Genomic DNA, 17,369 nt, shown 5'->3' with positions numbered 1-17,369 from the left:
ACGCCCAAGGTTTCTGGACAATCATACTGACTGATTGGCTTAAAAATTTCGTGCCTGAATTTTTGACTAATCAAAATTTGAAACCAAAGCTAATTGTAGGTTACTCGCCTACGTTTTTTTCGCCCTTGGTACCGTCTTCAGGCATTTCTTAGATATATGTACATACCCAGGTTTGAATGGCTAAACGCGAAAACTCACTGAGAAACAAACTCTCTCTTTTAGCTTAAATAGGAAACAACTGTTTTTGCAAAAATTTATTCCGTACGGAAGGCAAGAATATCTTTTTTGTTTGGGTTATTCGTTTGTGAAACGCAAATTCTTCTGTAACCTTACTAGGTGAAAATGCAGTCTGTGTAGAAAAATGACCAACCGTGTGGAAGTTATAATTTTTCATCGACCTTTACACTTACATTTTTCAATTTTCAAGATAATTTTTTGTGATCCGTTAATAAGATTGGCGATGAGTGCATTGGTCAAAACTTAACTCAGTATTATACCCCGCGAAAACTCAAGGCTTGAAGTATGTCACGTTGTCGCTTACACGAACGTTGAACAAAAACAAAGTGGCTTTTAATTTTCATGCCCCTTGCTACGACTATGTTACACTATCTATGTATTTTACGTATCTTTCTACAAAAATAAAAACAATCTATATAAATACGAGGCAATGATAGTGATTTTTGTAAGTAATTTCTAAGGTATCTGGTCTTGGTGACTCTCTCATTTATCGAGATAAGCTTAGTACTTGTTGAGAGGAAAACGATTCTGTAATGTAAGTTCGTTTCTTGGAAGAAAAAAGAGAAAGCATTGTGTTAATTAGAGGAAAAACTTCTACATTGATGTCTCTTACTAGTGTTCTATAAACTGGCTCAATCCGTTCCTACCCATGCTGCTTACGACCCAGCGCTCCTCGTTTTTCTTATTCTTTCCCAGTCTTCCGCTGAGTTGTACAGGGGGAAGCTGGTCTAACCCATTTGAGTAAAATCCAATTAGTGGTTTATTATCAATGCTGCTTTCTGATTGGTTGAGCTGCTACTAGGCTATATGTTATAGCCCACTGGTAGCAAAAAGCGCCGGCTTTGAAAACCAAAACAATGGTGGCTGAATCGCGTTTTGCTAGCTAAAGTTGTTTTGTCTCGATATTTTTGACCAACTAATTGGATTTTACTAAACAGTTATTCCTCTCGCCCTGAGTCAATAGCCCACTGGGCCTCTGGCTTCATGGGCTATTGACTCAGAGCCGATTCGGGCTCGAGGAATAATTGTTAAATATACTAGTTAACAGCGTTATACGAAGGTTTTGGAAAACTGCTCCCAAATTACACAGTGTTTGGGACAACAATAGTCGCGGTTTTATCCAGGCAAAAGGAAAGAAAAACAAAAATATGAATTAACTCGTGTAAGGTGGTTGACGACATAAAAACCGCACAATATTAAAGCTTTTTGTAAAACTATTGTCGGGTCTTTTCATTCTTAATATTGTCAACAACATCCATCATTTGTTCATAACGTCTTAAACATACTACAGTGTCTGTTACCACAAGGCAAATTCACTTGCAAGTGTACTTGTTAACAATCTCTTTACACTTCTGACATTTCACCTGACAACACCAAAGAAAAATACAGTTGCAATTTCTCGTAACCTTCGTCTGTTGGATGTTATGACCTCGTCCGCAGCATAGCAGCTCACACCCGTTCATTCCCGAAGAGGAAATATTACACTCGCGACCCGAAGTCCCGAGGGATCCCTCGCTTGCGTCGGCATCACAGTAATTGGGCGATGATTCATAATAGAGTAGGTCTGCCTCTGTGGGCCGTTTCAGTTGAGGATATCTGGGTTTCAACCGCTCTTTTTTCCTTCTGTTCAGCTTGATAATCATTTCTGCAGCGCCTTCGTATTTTTCTCTTAGATAATCGCCTACTTGACGGAAGGACGGCTGCTGCATCCAGCACGTTTTCATAGAACAGGAACCAGATAAACCATGGCACTTGCATTTCCGCCACAACAACTTTGAAAGGGCCTGGAATAACGAAATTGTTTCATATTACTAGTAACGTAATGATTGATAACAAGAGATTCTTCCCGCTCCTTCCATTCAAAATTATTATTTCCAAACTCGTTCCCAGGGTCCTTTCCTACCCGTGCCTCGGAGTAGGAGAGGACCCTGGGAACAAGATTGTTGTCATTTCAAACTAAGAATCTTGAAACTTTGATAGCTGGGGACTGGGGCGTGCATCATGCAATTTATCATGAATTAATTTTTGTCCTAATATGAAGCTCGGTTTATGGAGCCTTTTTGCAACTAGCCTGAAAAACTTGATGAATTTTTTAACGTGTTAAAATAAAGATTTGAGATTTGATATTTGAGCCGTAGTTTGGTAAAGCATATTTTGAGGAGGTATGGAACTTTACAGGTTGCGAGAAGTCATGCGAGACTCGCGGCAATAGAAAACCAAAGCAGCTATGAAAAGAGTCATTAATTGCAAAAAGACATGGTTGCCACATTTATTTCTGAAAACGAAAAAGTCTGGATTTTGTAAAGGTTGGGCAACATTGCTAATTCAGTAGTACCTGGCCACGTTAACACTGTGGAAGGTTTTTATTTGTTATTGACATTGCGGAATTTTTGCAGACCTACAAAATTACTTACTTCCACAGGAAAAAATAACGGATTCCCATTTTTGGATATTTTTGGGTATTTAAAGAATATCCATAAAAATCCCAAATTTGGCAAAGTGAGACAAGTCCCAACCACGGAATTCCCAACCAAGTTCCCAGATTGGGACTTGTCTCACTCTTCCAAATTTGGGATTTTTGTGGATATTCTTTAAATACCCAAAAATATCCAAAAATGGGAATCTGTTATTTTTTCCTGTGTCATTGAACACAGCTCGATAGCATATTGCTTACAGGAATATTCAACCACAAACATGAAGTAAACATGAGAAATACCTTCATGTATGCACCCACCTTTCTTCCCGCCCTACTGTTATGCCTGTTCATGACAGCTCGTGGACTGTTTCCCCTCGCTCTGGCGTCGGTAAATTGTTCCGAGAACCTGCTGCCAAACTTGATGTTACTACTACAGCCTGACCAGGTCCAACCCTTATTCGTGACACCGCTGTGCGAACGATCGCAGTCGCAGCTTTCGGTATTTCCAGCGCTGCATGAGGCGGTGACAGCGTGAGCTACGCCGGCTGCTGTGATGGCGTGCAGATACGCTGATTCTCGACTCGCTGAGAGAGCAATGAATAAAGATAATTACTTGAATTGAAAAAAATATGAGAAAATTGCCGACAGTAGCAAGTTAAGCCCAGTTTACGGGAATAATAATTTGGAAACGGCATCCCTTTTTTTAAAAAAGAAACTTTGATTATGATACTCTTACTAGACTTACTCGGAATTTCCTCTTCACAGGATCTCGTCGCCCTAAGTATTTGGGCACCAATCACGCCATAAAAATTGAGCGTGCCGAAAACAAAAGTTATGCAAAATTTCGGGGGGTAAATAAGGTGCATTATGGGAGATGTACAAGTGGCGTATAGCCTGGAAAAGGTTAGAGACTGGGACGGTGTTGGGTCGAATTGCACCACGGGATTCCATGGGGCTGTTTTGAGGATGTAATCTCTTCTTTTATTGGGTATTAAAAAGTTGCACGAGAAACTCGGCCAAAATTCGTCCCTCAAACCGTCCCATAGTGCAATCCGACAGAACACAGACTCAGTCTCGCGCAATCTTAATGACTGGGCAAGCAAAACAAACGTAGAACCGGCTGTTGCCATAACGACAGAGCATGCAACTGTACTCAAACTGTACTCAACGCATGCGTAACTGCAGGAAAACGTGCCAAATGTACAGAGCACGCGTGGAAGCCCATTTTTGTGTTTCAGTCGGAAAACGTACTCTCCTGGATAATTGCATTTTAAAAAGCTACGTGAAAGTAAAAGACTTTTTTATGTTAGAAGGGGCGGGTACTTTAATCCCGGGTTCACTGAAGCCGTTTCTTTAAGGCCAAGAAAAGACCTTGTTAACAGAGGCTAGAATACAAGGAGCAGATGTTTACACGGCTTACTCTATGAGACGTTTTAGGTTCACAAAGGAGAACAAAGGTAAAAAGCAAAACACCATATTGGGACCGAATTTGAAGTGTAACTTGTTCCTTTGTTGACTCTACAAACGGCTTAACGTCCAGGAACTTAACGTCTTAACTCTATGAAAGTTGTTTAATTTTAGTCATTCCTAAGATTCTTTCATATTTGGCTAACGGAATTTAGCCGAACGTGTTAAACTCATTTGATGCCGAGGAATTCTGATTTGCTTTTAAACACAATAATTGTTTGCAAAGCTTATTGGGCAAAATCTCCGGAACCTGATGGAATGTTACGAATTTTCTCGGACGTAATAAATGAAAATGCAAGCACTACTGCTGAGTAGTTTTCAGTGAAAAGATAATTACTGTCAAAACGATTATTTTTATATCAAGAAAGCAGCACCTATCAGCCACCGTGAAACAATTATTTAGGGAAACGCCCATGTCTTTTTTAGACTTTGTTTTGCTCCGGATGGGCTTATTGTATTCTTAACTTACATGAAAACACATTTATGAAAACACGTGTATACTTTAATTTCCATATGGCGAGAATACCGTTTTCAAATGCATCTTTTGAATTTGTGGACCGAAACGTTACAATTCGAATGACAGCTACTTGGCATAGCTCTATTTCTTTTCTAAGGATTTTATGAGAGAATAAATTTTGCATTTTTGTAAATTTTCATTTTGGCTCCTATTGGAAGAGAGAGAATTAAAAATTAGAGGAGAATGCTTCACTCGAGCTACGCTGTCGGACTGGCTTCCATCCTAAATCTGAGAAGTTACGGTGTCGCTCGAAAACGGGCGCCTTTGGATCGTCTTCCTACTTTAAACTTATCACTGTTCTAGTCTGCATGCCTGTTTTCTGTTCCTAGCTGAATATAATGCTGTTAATCTTGTAAACAACTTGTTTTAGTCTTTGGAAAAAATTTTCCGGTTTTACTGGCCATTAAACGGAAATCTCTTAACGAGTAGAAATAAAGAAATCTCAAGGCGTCTATAAAAGTGTGCATAATTTCATGCAGTCTGAATGAAACTTTACAATAATTCTTAAAATACTACCTGGAGTTATGACGTTTTCTTAAAGAAGGCTATAAACACTTTTGATCGTCTAAGTATTATTCTTGAATTGTTAGCCGTACTATAATTCCCTAGTACTGGTCGATTTGCGACTCTTGTTATACTTTCAAATTTCTTAGGTTTAGCTTAGGTTTCGTCACTTAGAAGGAAAAATGGGCCGGGTTGTTAATGGGTGAACAGCTTGCGAGATGCTAATGTCTACGACAGTAAATAAAAGCAGAGAAAGCCGATGCAGCTCTTAAAGAGTTGTCTCATCTCTAGAAAGAATTTCTTTTTTCCGAACTGTGGACCGAAGTTGCTTCTCTTGAGTTGGTACTTAATGGTTGACATAATTCCGGTTATAAAACAGCTCGGGGTGTCGGGTTTTCAAAAAGTATCATTGCAGATTGTAAAATTTCTACACAGTTTATCGAGGCTAACACGACTGAGGAACCGCAGCGGAGCCAGTAACTGTTCAACGCGTTAACTGCGATGAAGAGCTGCAGAGAAATGGACCCAAAGAGCCGTGAAGCGACTTATAAGCCGATATAACTTTCACGTTAAACAAAGTGCTAACTTGACTTCCAAGAGCTATAGAAAGTTGCTTAGCCACTTAAACAATTCTACAAAAAAAGCCTTGTCAGTCTATAAAATTGTGGCTGCGGGTTTGATTATGGCTAGCTTCGGAATTTTCTTGGTTTGGCAACTTTGACAATGTGTATGCAACGATTTTGCTTAGAAATATTGGAGAAAATTCAAGAGTTATCAGTCTTCACGGCGGACTCCAGTGCATATTCAGGAATGGCTCATCTCACAAAAGATATTGTAAAAGTAGGTTCACGTTTCCAACTTTGACAAGAACAGCCGCTTTAAAACATAGAATTTAATATTTTTCCTAAATTTAGACTTTTTCGGCACTTTAGTGAGGTGGTGTTAATCTGAAAAAAGTGAAGTTAGAAAGAGATTCAAACGAAAAGGAAGGAGTCAGTATCTTGAAAGTCAAGCAGCCGCTAGACACCCGGCAATGAATAGAAGCTGGAAATGCTCAGATTAAACGAAATAATATGGTCGGCATAGACGCCGTAACCCAGTACAGCACGCTCTTGTCTTCGCCAAACTTTCCTTTCTCTTAGAAAAGGATGTTATAAGTGCTTCTCACCGGCTGCGAGGCTGTGAAAAATGGCTAGACATTTCTCGTGCATTCTCTTAGATCCTGGCGGATAATAGATTTTCTAGAATGTCAGTGATTATTGGTTTAGCAGACTCGGTTCAATCGGTCGAGATTTTCTTATAGTTAAAGCAAAGCACTGCGAATCCAAGATGTTTCAGGATGCATCTTTGAATCCTGGTTATGTAATGATGCCTCGTGTTTACACTACAGAAGCAAGCTAGGTTTACCTTTCTTAAAAAACAGTTTCTAACTTATACTGATAGAGTGTTGCAGTTTCTACATGCTACAATACGCAGTTATCTTTTATCTAAAGCCCACATTTAAGTAGGATCCTATGGCGGAATATGTTCAGGTATACGTAACTGTGTTAACAAGAGACTGCGAAAGACAGAATGTTTAGTAAACGCGTCCAGCTTTTTCATCACAATCGTTTTTGCGGGACGACATGTCTAGTTTCTATAGTTTTCAACAGTGTTTCTTTTTCACCAAGAATATATCTTACACTTAATTTCTATCAAAAAAGTCTAGTTTAAAGAAACTAGCACAGTATTGCATACTTAATGCAAAGATACAGCTAAAGCAGGGCTTCTCATGTATGTATCTCTTACAGACAACTAACTCACAGAGTGAATAAATTCACAAGGCAGAACCATCTTTATTAACAGTGACGAACGAAAAAATGAAACGGCTGGCGCAAGCAGATTTTAAGTACGTCGTTTACTCCTTCGATTACTCAATAAATGTTAGGGGTGATGTCGGATCGAAGAGCGTTTTTGTGCTTTCGTTCTTTACATCTTTAACGGCGGAAATTAAAGTAACAAAGACAAAACAACAGCTTTACTACTTGAAAATCACTTTGCAAATCGGGCCTCTATTGAATGGGGTGTTATACTTGTTGTTTGCGGAAATTGCTCGACGTCTGAACTTTGCGATTTCATACACAGAAATTTAGTTGTGAAGGCAATTTTAAGGATGAAGAAAATACTGACGAAATACACCAGGGGAAGGAAAACTCGAAGAAAATCACAACGTCTCACTTTCATCTATCATCTATCTATCAAGTTGTTTTCTTTTATATTAAGTTTATTTTCTGATGTTAGAACTTCAAAGGGGGTAAGAAAAGCATTTAGAGACACATAATTATTTATCATAAATTCCGCTAAGGACCGTGAAAAACGTCTGATTTTTTGCAAGAAGTTAAAGGTCGTGAAATGAAAATTACGAGTAAGTAGAAGAGGAGTCGAGCTCAATTTCATGATACTTAGATATGTTTGAGTCTCTCTTGTGCAAACAATCAATATATCGGTCAATGTGACACTTTTACACCGAACAAAAGGAGACATAGATCACAGACGAAGCGCCTTAAGTAATAACGCCCAAACGGTTAACGTTATTTTAGTCCGTTTTATACGAGGGCCAAGGAAATCTGCCACTTGAAGTTTGTTAGCGAGTACACTGAGAAGGTCAAGTACTGCTTTCGTCGCCACGTATCTCTGACAAATAAACCAAACGCTAAGAAAACGAAAAGCTATCGATGAAAGTAAATAGATCTTAAACCTGTCAACTTGAAAGAATCGTTCAGGTCAAGCATAAGTCTCTTAATATAGTCGCCCTTACCTCGCTTGAGAATAGGGTCGAATAATGTACCCGACTCGGGAACAAGCGAACAATTCCATCGCCTGAACTCGAACTGTATTTTACATTCTTCAATGGCCTCCTTAGCTCCCTTGGCTACACTCGCCATCAAAGTTGGGTGTTTGCGGCAGAGATCTCGTTGTTTTGTGTTAAGCTGAGGGGTTGTGTAACATCGAAGGGCAGCTTTTTTCACTGGATCCGAAGTTAGGGCTGAATGAGTTCCAAGTGTCCTATAACAAGCAGAAGAATCTAGGTTAGTTCCGCTAGTTTGAACAAAGTTTCTAAAAAATTTAACTGAAGGATAACTCAAAAAACTCGAAGGTAGGCTTGCAGTTATACTTACCACCAAACAGATTCGCTCTCTTTAGAGAAACATAAACAAATAAAGAGGACGCATGCAATCCTCATAGTTACCGGTCGATTACCCCGCCGCAGGTTCTTGAGATAAATTTGCGTCCAAAAAAGGATTTTTTACAGTTGAGAGACGCGCACGCTTTTGTCGTAAATCTCAATGGATGTGGTGACTTTTCCTAAACGCCGAATAAAAGGCTGGAATTGGAATTAACCAGGTGTCAACAGTTTTAAAGAGTGTCATTCAAACCAGCATTCAAAAAGCGATTACGCACCACCGCGAATTAAAATCCTGCTTATGACTGTGTCGCTATAAAGGGAAGATAATTTCCCTGAAAAACGAGTTCGCAACCTCTCAAGATGAGCGCTTAAATCGTTATGAACTTGGGCCCATTGTTCTCGTTAAATAAGTCTTTATTGCCATGTTTAATAGAATTTGTTTGTGCCAGATTCTCATCGCTTTATTGCATTAAATTAAAACTTAAAAATAATTCACACGAGAGGTGAAATTATCTCGATTTAATTGTTATTATCAAAAACGCTTGAAAACCCAAATGGCCCTCAGGGAATTATGCACGTCAGAAGTAACAAAATTCGTTGCCTATTTTTTGGAAAGGCGAATCTTCTCTGTTAAATTTCCTCCTGTGAAATGAGTTTTGCCTTAAATTTTTCAGAAGCCGCCATGTCAAGATTTAGCTATCGGAAATGCGTAGTCTTTTATTGTCGTGGGCGGAATTTGGGCATCTTAAAACAAACCTCTGAAGTAATTAGACATTTTCAACACTATATATTGCGTACCTTTCACAATCAATTAATTATACTTATCTTAAATGGCCACAATAGATGCTCGCGCGCTGTGCGGCCTCCTCGAGTCCTTTACGGAAGGAAACATTTAAAATAAAGTTTGATTTAGAGTGTGACGGACAGAAGCGGTCGCTCAAGTTCCGTTTTGCTGCGTTCTCAGACAGTCACATTTTTTCGTGTAACTTGGATTCTCGGTCCCCTCAACGAGATATTATGAGCCGCGTTTTGGCACAAGGGTGCAATTCCGACAGTTGTTTAATTCATTTCGACTAATAGTTATCCTTGAAATGTTAATCAAACTTTCCAATACCTCGGATGGTAACGGTAATAACTGTCTCGGTTTTTGTCTGAATGAAAATCTTGGCCTGCTGAAGAAATAGAAGTCTATCAGATGCTTGATTATAGAGAAATCACTTTTAAGGCTGTCCGTCCGAAATATTTACAAGAAGTAAATATTTTATTTTGTTAGCCCGTCTGTGGACATAGTTGCTTTACATTCTGCTGACTTTTCCTGCGAAAATTTTCCCTAACTTTCATTCTCACTGCAGAGGTCAGTAAGTTCCAAGCAACTGTGAACCAAGGCCGGCTGTGTCAATATAATCAACATCTAATTCAGCGCTATCGGTAACGGATTTGGAGTCTGGTCGGTTTTGCGCTGAGTAAACATTTCACCAAAGCGGCTTACATGAAAGCTGCATCGAATTAGTGCGAAAAATTGCTCACATTTTCTCTAAAAAGAAGCACTTAATGAAGAAGATGATAATCATTCTTTTCAGAGGTTCTAAATCGAAGGTATTTTTTTTCTCACATTGTCACTTAAAAGGCTTATCCGATCACGAAATATTAATAGGCCGCCCTTTTAGCACAGTCGTTCAAAAAGTCAAAACTATTGGTGAAAATCGATTTCATCCAAGGTCTAAATAACTCAAACCCACGGAAAAACGACCAGTGATTACGTGACTAGCTTGAAAACGAAACTCCAATTTTTTTAGTCGATTTCCCTTATGGAAGTAATATTGATACAACACCCACTCGATTTTATTTATACATTTGTCCAAATTTCCCTCTAAGTTTCCTGTTTAAGGGACCAAAACCATTTTTGGTAGCACTTGTAGTCACGTAGGAGCTCTTAGTTATGCTTTAGGGTAGTGAGCGAGGCGATTAAAAACTTGTTACACCTTTGGCAGTAATCACTATCTGTGAAAAATATATTTCCAACAAAATGACGGCTTCCCACGCAGTGTCAGCACCAAAAATATACACATTGAAACAATTAGAATGGGAAGATCAGTTTCAGCACCAAGCAATCAAATTACCACAGAAGTTTACTAGGTTTCTTAGATAAGTTATATCTGTTTGATATTCTGGTCTAAAATGTAACTGGAAAATAGTTTGAATACGTCTTAAATGAATTGTTTATCTATAGTAAACTTTTTAAAAGTCCTTCTCACAAATGCCCTGCGCTTCAAAGGCAAGCTTGTGTAGGTTCTCATGTTAGAGGACCGGAGACTAGACAAGCTACGAAATGTTCACCACAGCGGCTAATCTTCCTTTCATTAGATATGTGAAAAAGAAAAGATAATTTTCTTTTTGATACTAGTAGAGCTCTAGCTTGAGCAAAATTGGCGGATTGATGGAGGAGTGGGGACTGGCACCAAATGGGGATTGGACCGACCCGTACCAGCCTCTAAGCGCAACATTGAACAGCAAAATGGCGGACGAAGGAGCAATTCCTTTGGTGGATTTTAGTGTCATGGGTTTAAATTGCGTAAACCCGCCTTCGCAAGACGATGAATCGGTCAAACTATTAGCCGAAAAGATCCATACAGCTTTTAGCACGATTGGGTTCGTGTATTTATCAAATCACGGGATATCTGATGAGGAGGCAAGTTTGTTATAAAGGTTTTACGAAGGGGTACATGGGGGTATTACTTACAAAAATGGACTGTTCTTCATGAAATCAAAGTCACGTACTTTATTATTTTGTTATTTTCAAATCACTATGCCAAAAAAGAGAGAAATCGCTTTTACGATTTTCGGAGATACTGTTCATACCAAAAATTACAAAAATAGCTAACACTGATGAGCGGGCCATTATAGCCCAAAGAGGGAAAACCAGTTAACTTTTTCGTTGTTTGACTGATTTGCTTTCTCTTTTAACGTCATCCATTAGATTTAAAGGGTTCTTACACCAAGGGTAACCCATGATTCTTCCCTGAGTGTCGTGGATTCAGGCCAGGGGTTGGGGGCGGGGGGGTGTTATTCCTCAACCAATATTTGGGTTTAGGTGAGCCACTGACCCTGTTTAGGACAAAAAATACCTAAAGTAAAATACATACGCTGTTTAGGACAACACCGTCAATTTATTACCCTGCTTAACACAAAGGAGAAAGTGCAAGCCATCTTGTTTTAAAGCAATTGAGCAATTTCATGTTAAAGGCTTTTGTATACTAACTTGGAGTACAAACAAAATTCATCTAGCAAATCAAATCAATCATGCAGGCGATACCCTGTTTTACAGACTTACACAAAATTACATACCCTGTTTAGGACCGACCCACACAAAATTATATACCCTGTTTAGGACAGAAAGGTAAAAAACGTTACCCTATCCTGCTGCACATCCCTGTATAGGCCATATGAGGGAGTACCCCCCATCCCACCCCACCCCACTGGGATCCAGAAAGCTTTTAGTGATTGCTGCATATCTTAATCTTTTTTATTAACTTGCTTACTGAAATATATTTTTTTCTACTGATCATGTTTTTGGCAGATTTCAGAGGTTCGTAAGGCTGGTGATGGATTTTTTAATCTTCCCGTTGGTGTCAAAAAAAGCTATTCCCGTCCTTCTGATGGAAGGAACTTTGGATGGGTTTCACTAGAAAGAGAAAGGTATGGCTTGCAGTCCAAAATGTTTTAGTGTGTACAGGACATTCCATTTTTATTTGCATCCCCCAAAGACACGTGGAATCTGAATCTTCAAATTTTTGCAGCAAAATGAAATCTGAAGGTTTTTATTTTTTTGTCGGCACCTTTGAAAAATTTGTCAGAAGGGTCCAAACTTTGTTGCTTCTTTGAAGATAAAATTTGAACCCCCCCCTATTAAAAAACCTGCCGTCCTTAGAGGGGGTCCTTCAGCACACCCCCCTCGCTACTGGACACACCCTAATTTTATTATTGCGAGTATTTTAATGAAAATTTTTATTTGTCTACTACTCATAAAGATTCCGGTTTCTACAGCTTGAATCCTTCACGGCCAGGAGATTTAAAAGAAGCTTTTAATGTTTGTGAGCTAGACGAGGAATCACAGGTTTGTGTAAAATCAGTTAAGAGAATTTCATAAAAGATCAAAGCATTTTCCCTTTGATGATCATTCAGTCCACTTTCATAACCTTTTCCTGTGATGATGAATGGATATTGTTAGGAGGAAACAGAGATTCCAACCCTGTCAACTGAAAAAAAGGGAGGATTATGGAGTGGCATAGCTGCACCCACGAGCGCCAAACGCATGAGCCACTAGGTGGGTCCAGGGGCATGCTCCCCCGGGAAAAACTTTTAAGACATGTGCCTCTAAGATGCCATTTCCTGCATTTTGAGATCACAGTCAATGGAAATTAGTGGAGATTTTAACTGGCAGTGGAAGCTAAGGCCTATTGGTCCCTATCAGGTCAGTGTATTACTGTGCCCCAAATTATCGCAGGCTCATGTTCGAATGCCAAAAGGGTAAAAATGGTTGAGAAAACACAGAAAAACGGCAAAGAATCGTGCTAAAAAAGACTGGTTAAACAAAGAAAACATTATCTTTCTTTGGCTAGGAAGAGTTTCAAATACCAGGAGAATATTAAGCGAAAACGGGAGGCCAGAAATATTCACCGAAAATGGGAGGTTTCTGGCCAAAAAGGGAGGATTGGAATCGCTGAGAAAACTGAAGTTAGTTACTGGACTAATGGAAGCGGGACTGTAGCTAGAGTGAGGTGAAATGAGTGTTGAATTTCTTGAAAAATATTTTGTGCTTGTTATCTTTTTTTCTGACATTATCTCAGCAAATATTTTCATTAGGCTACAGTTCTGCATGTAGAATGCATTGCTTGCAAATCGCTGCTTATCCCTGTAAAGAATGTACAATATACATGCAAATGTAAAGAGGACTGATATCAATAACTTTCGGATCTTTTATGTCTCTTTTCTTGTAGAGGTGGCCAGACAAAGAAGCCCCAGAATTTAAACCTGTAGTCATTTCTTTTTTCAAGAAGTGTACTGATCTGGCACTGAGAATTATTGATGTTGTTAGCATAGGTCTCAAGCTTAAGGTTGGTAAATGATACTTGAATAATATATAGATTTAGCCAGAGCTAAAAGCAAAACTCCCATTTATGCATTTATAATTTACTTCAAACAATGAACTTGGAACTATTTCAAAGGAATCCAGAAATCTATACTGGACTTTAGGGGAGGACCATCTGACTTTTGAGGACTCGCTGAACACATGAATTTGAGCCCGGGATCAGTTAAAAGCTAATAACTGGTCAGTGGAGTAAATGAAAAAAATCATGTGACATAGATGAGTTGACACTTGAGCCCACAATACGCTCTTCTCACATATGGTAATATGCCCGTCTAACCTCGTTTACGGGTAAAAATTCTTTTGAAATTCAAATACGAAAACGTCGTCTGATTAGCATTTCAAAGGACTTTTTACTCGAAAACGAGGTTGGACGGGCATATTACCATACGTGAGAAGAGCGTATACGGCCATGTCATTCTGCTCAGCAGATACCCTGTTTTGACAGCTGTCAATTGACTAGAAAATGGATGTCTATTATCAAGTTTAGGTTACAGGCTCCCATACTAGCTAGAATGACATTTCACATTGGTTTCCCTTTGGTGTGGACGGATGGAAGGGCGGATGGGAGTACCATCACGTGACTACCAAAATTTCTCGGATGCATACATGCAGACAAGAGAAAAGGGAAAAAGTGCACACAAGCATTGTTAGATGTTGTGTGACCTCAAAGTAACCAATGAGAATGCGCACTGTAAGGAAAAAAATTTCCAGCTCTATAACAATAACCATATATTGATGCATGACACATAAAAAATAACTGTATAAATATTTACAGGACCCCAAATGGCTCAGTCGCGTCCATGGTGGCATTGCCACCGCAGAGAATGCAACTGCATTGCGACTGTTATACTACCCACCCCTCCCTGAAGACTCTGATATAAAACCTGGTCAGGTACGGTGTGGGGAGCATAGTGATTATGGCTCAATTACTCTCTTGTTTCAAGATGATGTTGGTGGCTTAGAGGTGAGAGATATTTTAAAGACTAAAGTTTAATCTTAAATTGCAACCACTAAAGATTGTTTTGATCTATTTTTTGGAAGGAGTGTAAAATCTAAAAATGTAAATGCCTTGTTTATAGCGGAAGTGCCTGAGGTCACACTTATACTATTGCGTTTTCATTTGAAAATGCATACCTTTTGATGCGTTCAGTCCTTCTGTCCACACTACTCTGAGCGTTTTCATTGAAAACTCATAGATTTGAAAACGCTCTTGAAAGTGGCTCAAAATGAAAAATTCATGCATATCATATAAGACAAAGTGTGAATGGTCGAAAACGGTCGAAAATGCATCAAAATGAAAACGATGACCAAAAACATCACAGGTGCATGAGTTTGTAGCATGTGTGTAGAGTTGAACTTATGTCACATGGGGTATCAATAATTTCTGGATTGACATACCAGTACTCCACATTACACAGGTTCTGCCAGTGAATGGAGAATATACTGCCGCCAAGCCTGTCGCAGGAACTGTGTTGGTAAACATCGGAGATCTCATGCAACAATGGACTGCTGATAAACTAAGATCAACAGTAAGTTGAGTAGGCGACGTCCGAGTTCCGAAAACCCTCACTTCTAAAACGAGGCGAAGTGCACAACCTTTCTTGTGGAACTGAGTTCTATTTGCATGAGAATGAAAAACATTTTGATATCATTGGTTGAGCACTTAACCTCGTTTTGATACAGAGGCCTAGGGGAACTCGGAAATGGCCTATTAAGGCCTATTCCCCATTAACAAGGCTCTCTTTAGCGGGGGTGGGAGCGTTCGTCCTTAGCCTTACAGTTTGCGTTTTGAAGGGTAGGCCATGTCCTTGTTGGTATTCACAATCAAGGCAGGTGAAGCGTATCCCCCAAGATTCTATCAATGAATTGATTATTTGAAAACTGAATCCGTCAGTCGTTCCCGTAAAAAGTGTCAAAATCAAATTGGCATTCCTGCACACGAAATGAGCAGTGAATATTTTACGAGAACTTGAACTGGTCTCGCATGGCGATGGCGGTGAAAACCACAGGCAGCCCAAACTCTAGGGTCGTTTGAATGTGAATGTTATAAGAGAACTTTTAGGAATAAACGACATACGTCCTAATCTCAGTCTTTCGCAAAGATTCAAAAACAAATGACTTACCTTGTCCTTGTGTTTTTTCTGTTCGGTTCTCGAGCCATTTCAAAGTCGTTCGCGGCCAGTTTTCAGCGTTTTAGATTTCAAGGTGGACTACCCTGTATTCCTTTGTATGGTAAGAACTCGAAATATATCTTTTGCCCCGCTCAATTTGTCAATTGTAGACAAATTGTTCAGCAGTTGAATTCTTCAGCACTCTGTCCAAGTCCAAAAACGGAAAATTCGTCGTCGGTTGTTCACTTCGTCCAACGTCGCAATGGGAGGTTTCTCGTCGTGGTCAAGTAGTTCACGTCAGCGAAATTTGCCAAAAAGCGTGAATCACTACTCACGCTTTTTGGCAACAACAGCTCTGCACGTGCAGAGCTGTTGTTGTTGTTGTTGTTGTCAGTTGTACCAAAAAGTCTGAAGCACGTGCGGAGCTGTTGTTTTGTTTATAAAACCAATGTTTTTTGACTTTCTGGTTTTGCTTTGGGTTGAGCTAACCTCCGAATTTGAAATTTTGTTCTTAAAATTTGAGGCTGGCGTTCAGCATTGACACAAATGACCGCGAAAACCTGAAGCTGCTAAGATAGGAGATGAAAACTTGAAGGAATGGAGCACTAATTTCCGTTTAGAACATTCTAACGGGGAAGTGAGGACTACCTTTTCAGATGTCCTGTTTCCTACAAAAAAATTTTCACTAGAACGACCCGAAAAGTTACAGAATTCCGTTTCTTTTTTGTTTATGGTAAATAACCGTTCTCTCTCTCCTTCGCCTCATCTTTGTCATCAGGACCGGTAGTGGCCCTTAAACTCAGAAATTCCAATTAGACTACGAGCAGTCTCTTTTTTTCTTAGTCCGTCGAGCGAAACGCGCGAGACACGAAAATGGTCACGTGTGTGATGGAAGGCGCGAGACGGGAGAGAACCGAAAAATGTCTACCGCCCTGTCTACCGCCCTCCTTTCTCAGCTGCTCTGCCACTCGACCCTCGCGCGCGCGCACTACTCTTACTAAATCTGAAGAAAAAGCGACTGCTCGCAGTCTAGTGGAGATTTGTTTTATTTTCAGTTGTTTAATAACTTTATTTTCTTTTCCAGAAACATAGAGTACTCATTCCAGAAGAGGAGCTAAAAAGAAAAATATTGCGTAGATCACTAGCGTTTTTTGTTCATCCTAACAATGATGTTATGATTGAATGTCTCGATGGGTCAAATAAATACCCTCCCATAACAGCTATGGGATATCTTCAACAACGATTTGCCGCGACATACTAAATATGGATATATGAAGATTATACAGAGTAACCGAAATGCCATTATCCAATCATTAGAACTTCGGATCGATTAGGTTTCTGGAAAACTGCCCACCTACCCCTCCACTAAGCCAGCCAACATTATCACTTACTTCTCACCTAGGGCAAAGTGTTGGCTTAGGGAGGGGTACGTGGGCAGTTTCCCAGAAACCTAACTTGTCCCAGAACTTCTACTGACGAATTCATGTAGCTTTATAATAGCTTTGCGTACACATAATACAGAGATTATTGACACCATTCTGTCTAAAAAGAAAAGTGAAATTTTAAGGCTGGAACAACTTGGTTGTCAAAAATAGCGGAGAGAACAGAGCAAAAGAAAATTAAAATGATTAGAGATATTTACATAACACGTTCATCTTTGTTGTTAAGTGTTTCTTGTGATTGAACTGTTTCTTTTTCCCCTGAAAATTTCTTACAATTCTTAACAGTTTCTTTTGTCACTAACCCCTTAAGAAACTTGAAGTTTGGTCCCCTCAGAACTTCAATCATCTGTTGTCACGTGG

The 17,369-nt window shown here is 39.4% G+C and overlaps 2 protein-coding genes across 2 annotated transcripts; one reads left to right on the top strand and one right to left on the bottom strand.

Moving 5' to 3' along the window:
* Window positions 1-1,228: 1,228 nt before the first annotated feature.
* On the bottom strand, window positions 1,229-8,537 carry LOC140924577 (protein Wnt-3a-like). Its single transcript, XM_073374596.1, has 4 exons — window positions 8,300-8,537; window positions 7,939-8,186; window positions 2,972-3,237; window positions 1,229-2,021 (listed from the first exon to the last, which is right to left on the bottom strand). The coding sequence occupies exons 1-4, from the start codon at window positions 8,362-8,364 to the stop codon at window positions 1,551-1,553; spliced, it is 1,050 nt and encodes a 349-aa protein (XP_073230697.1). The 5' UTR covers window positions 8,365-8,537; the 3' UTR covers window positions 1,229-1,550.
* Window positions 8,538-10,728: 2,191 nt separating this feature from the next.
* On the top strand, window positions 10,729-17,213 carry LOC140924199 (uncharacterized). The gene is made up of 7 exons (XM_073374237.1): window positions 10,729-10,996; window positions 11,885-12,003; window positions 12,352-12,421; window positions 13,305-13,421; window positions 14,232-14,420; window positions 14,875-14,985; window positions 16,652-17,213. The coding sequence occupies exons 1-7, from the start codon at window positions 10,745-10,747 to the stop codon at window positions 16,826-16,828; spliced, it is 1,035 nt and encodes a 344-aa protein (XP_073230338.1). The 5' UTR covers window positions 10,729-10,744; the 3' UTR covers window positions 16,829-17,213.
* The last annotated feature ends 156 nt before the right edge of the window (window positions 17,214-17,369 follow it).

The sequence above is a fragment of the Porites lutea genome, chromosome 14 (genome assembly GCF_958299795.1).
Source record: "Porites lutea chromosome 14, jaPorLute2.1, whole genome shotgun sequence".
NCBI classification, from domain to species: Eukaryota; Metazoa; Cnidaria; class Anthozoa; order Scleractinia; family Poritidae; genus Porites; species Porites lutea.
Note: the sequence above shows the minus strand (reverse complement) of the source record. Positions and strands in the feature narration are given on the sequence as shown.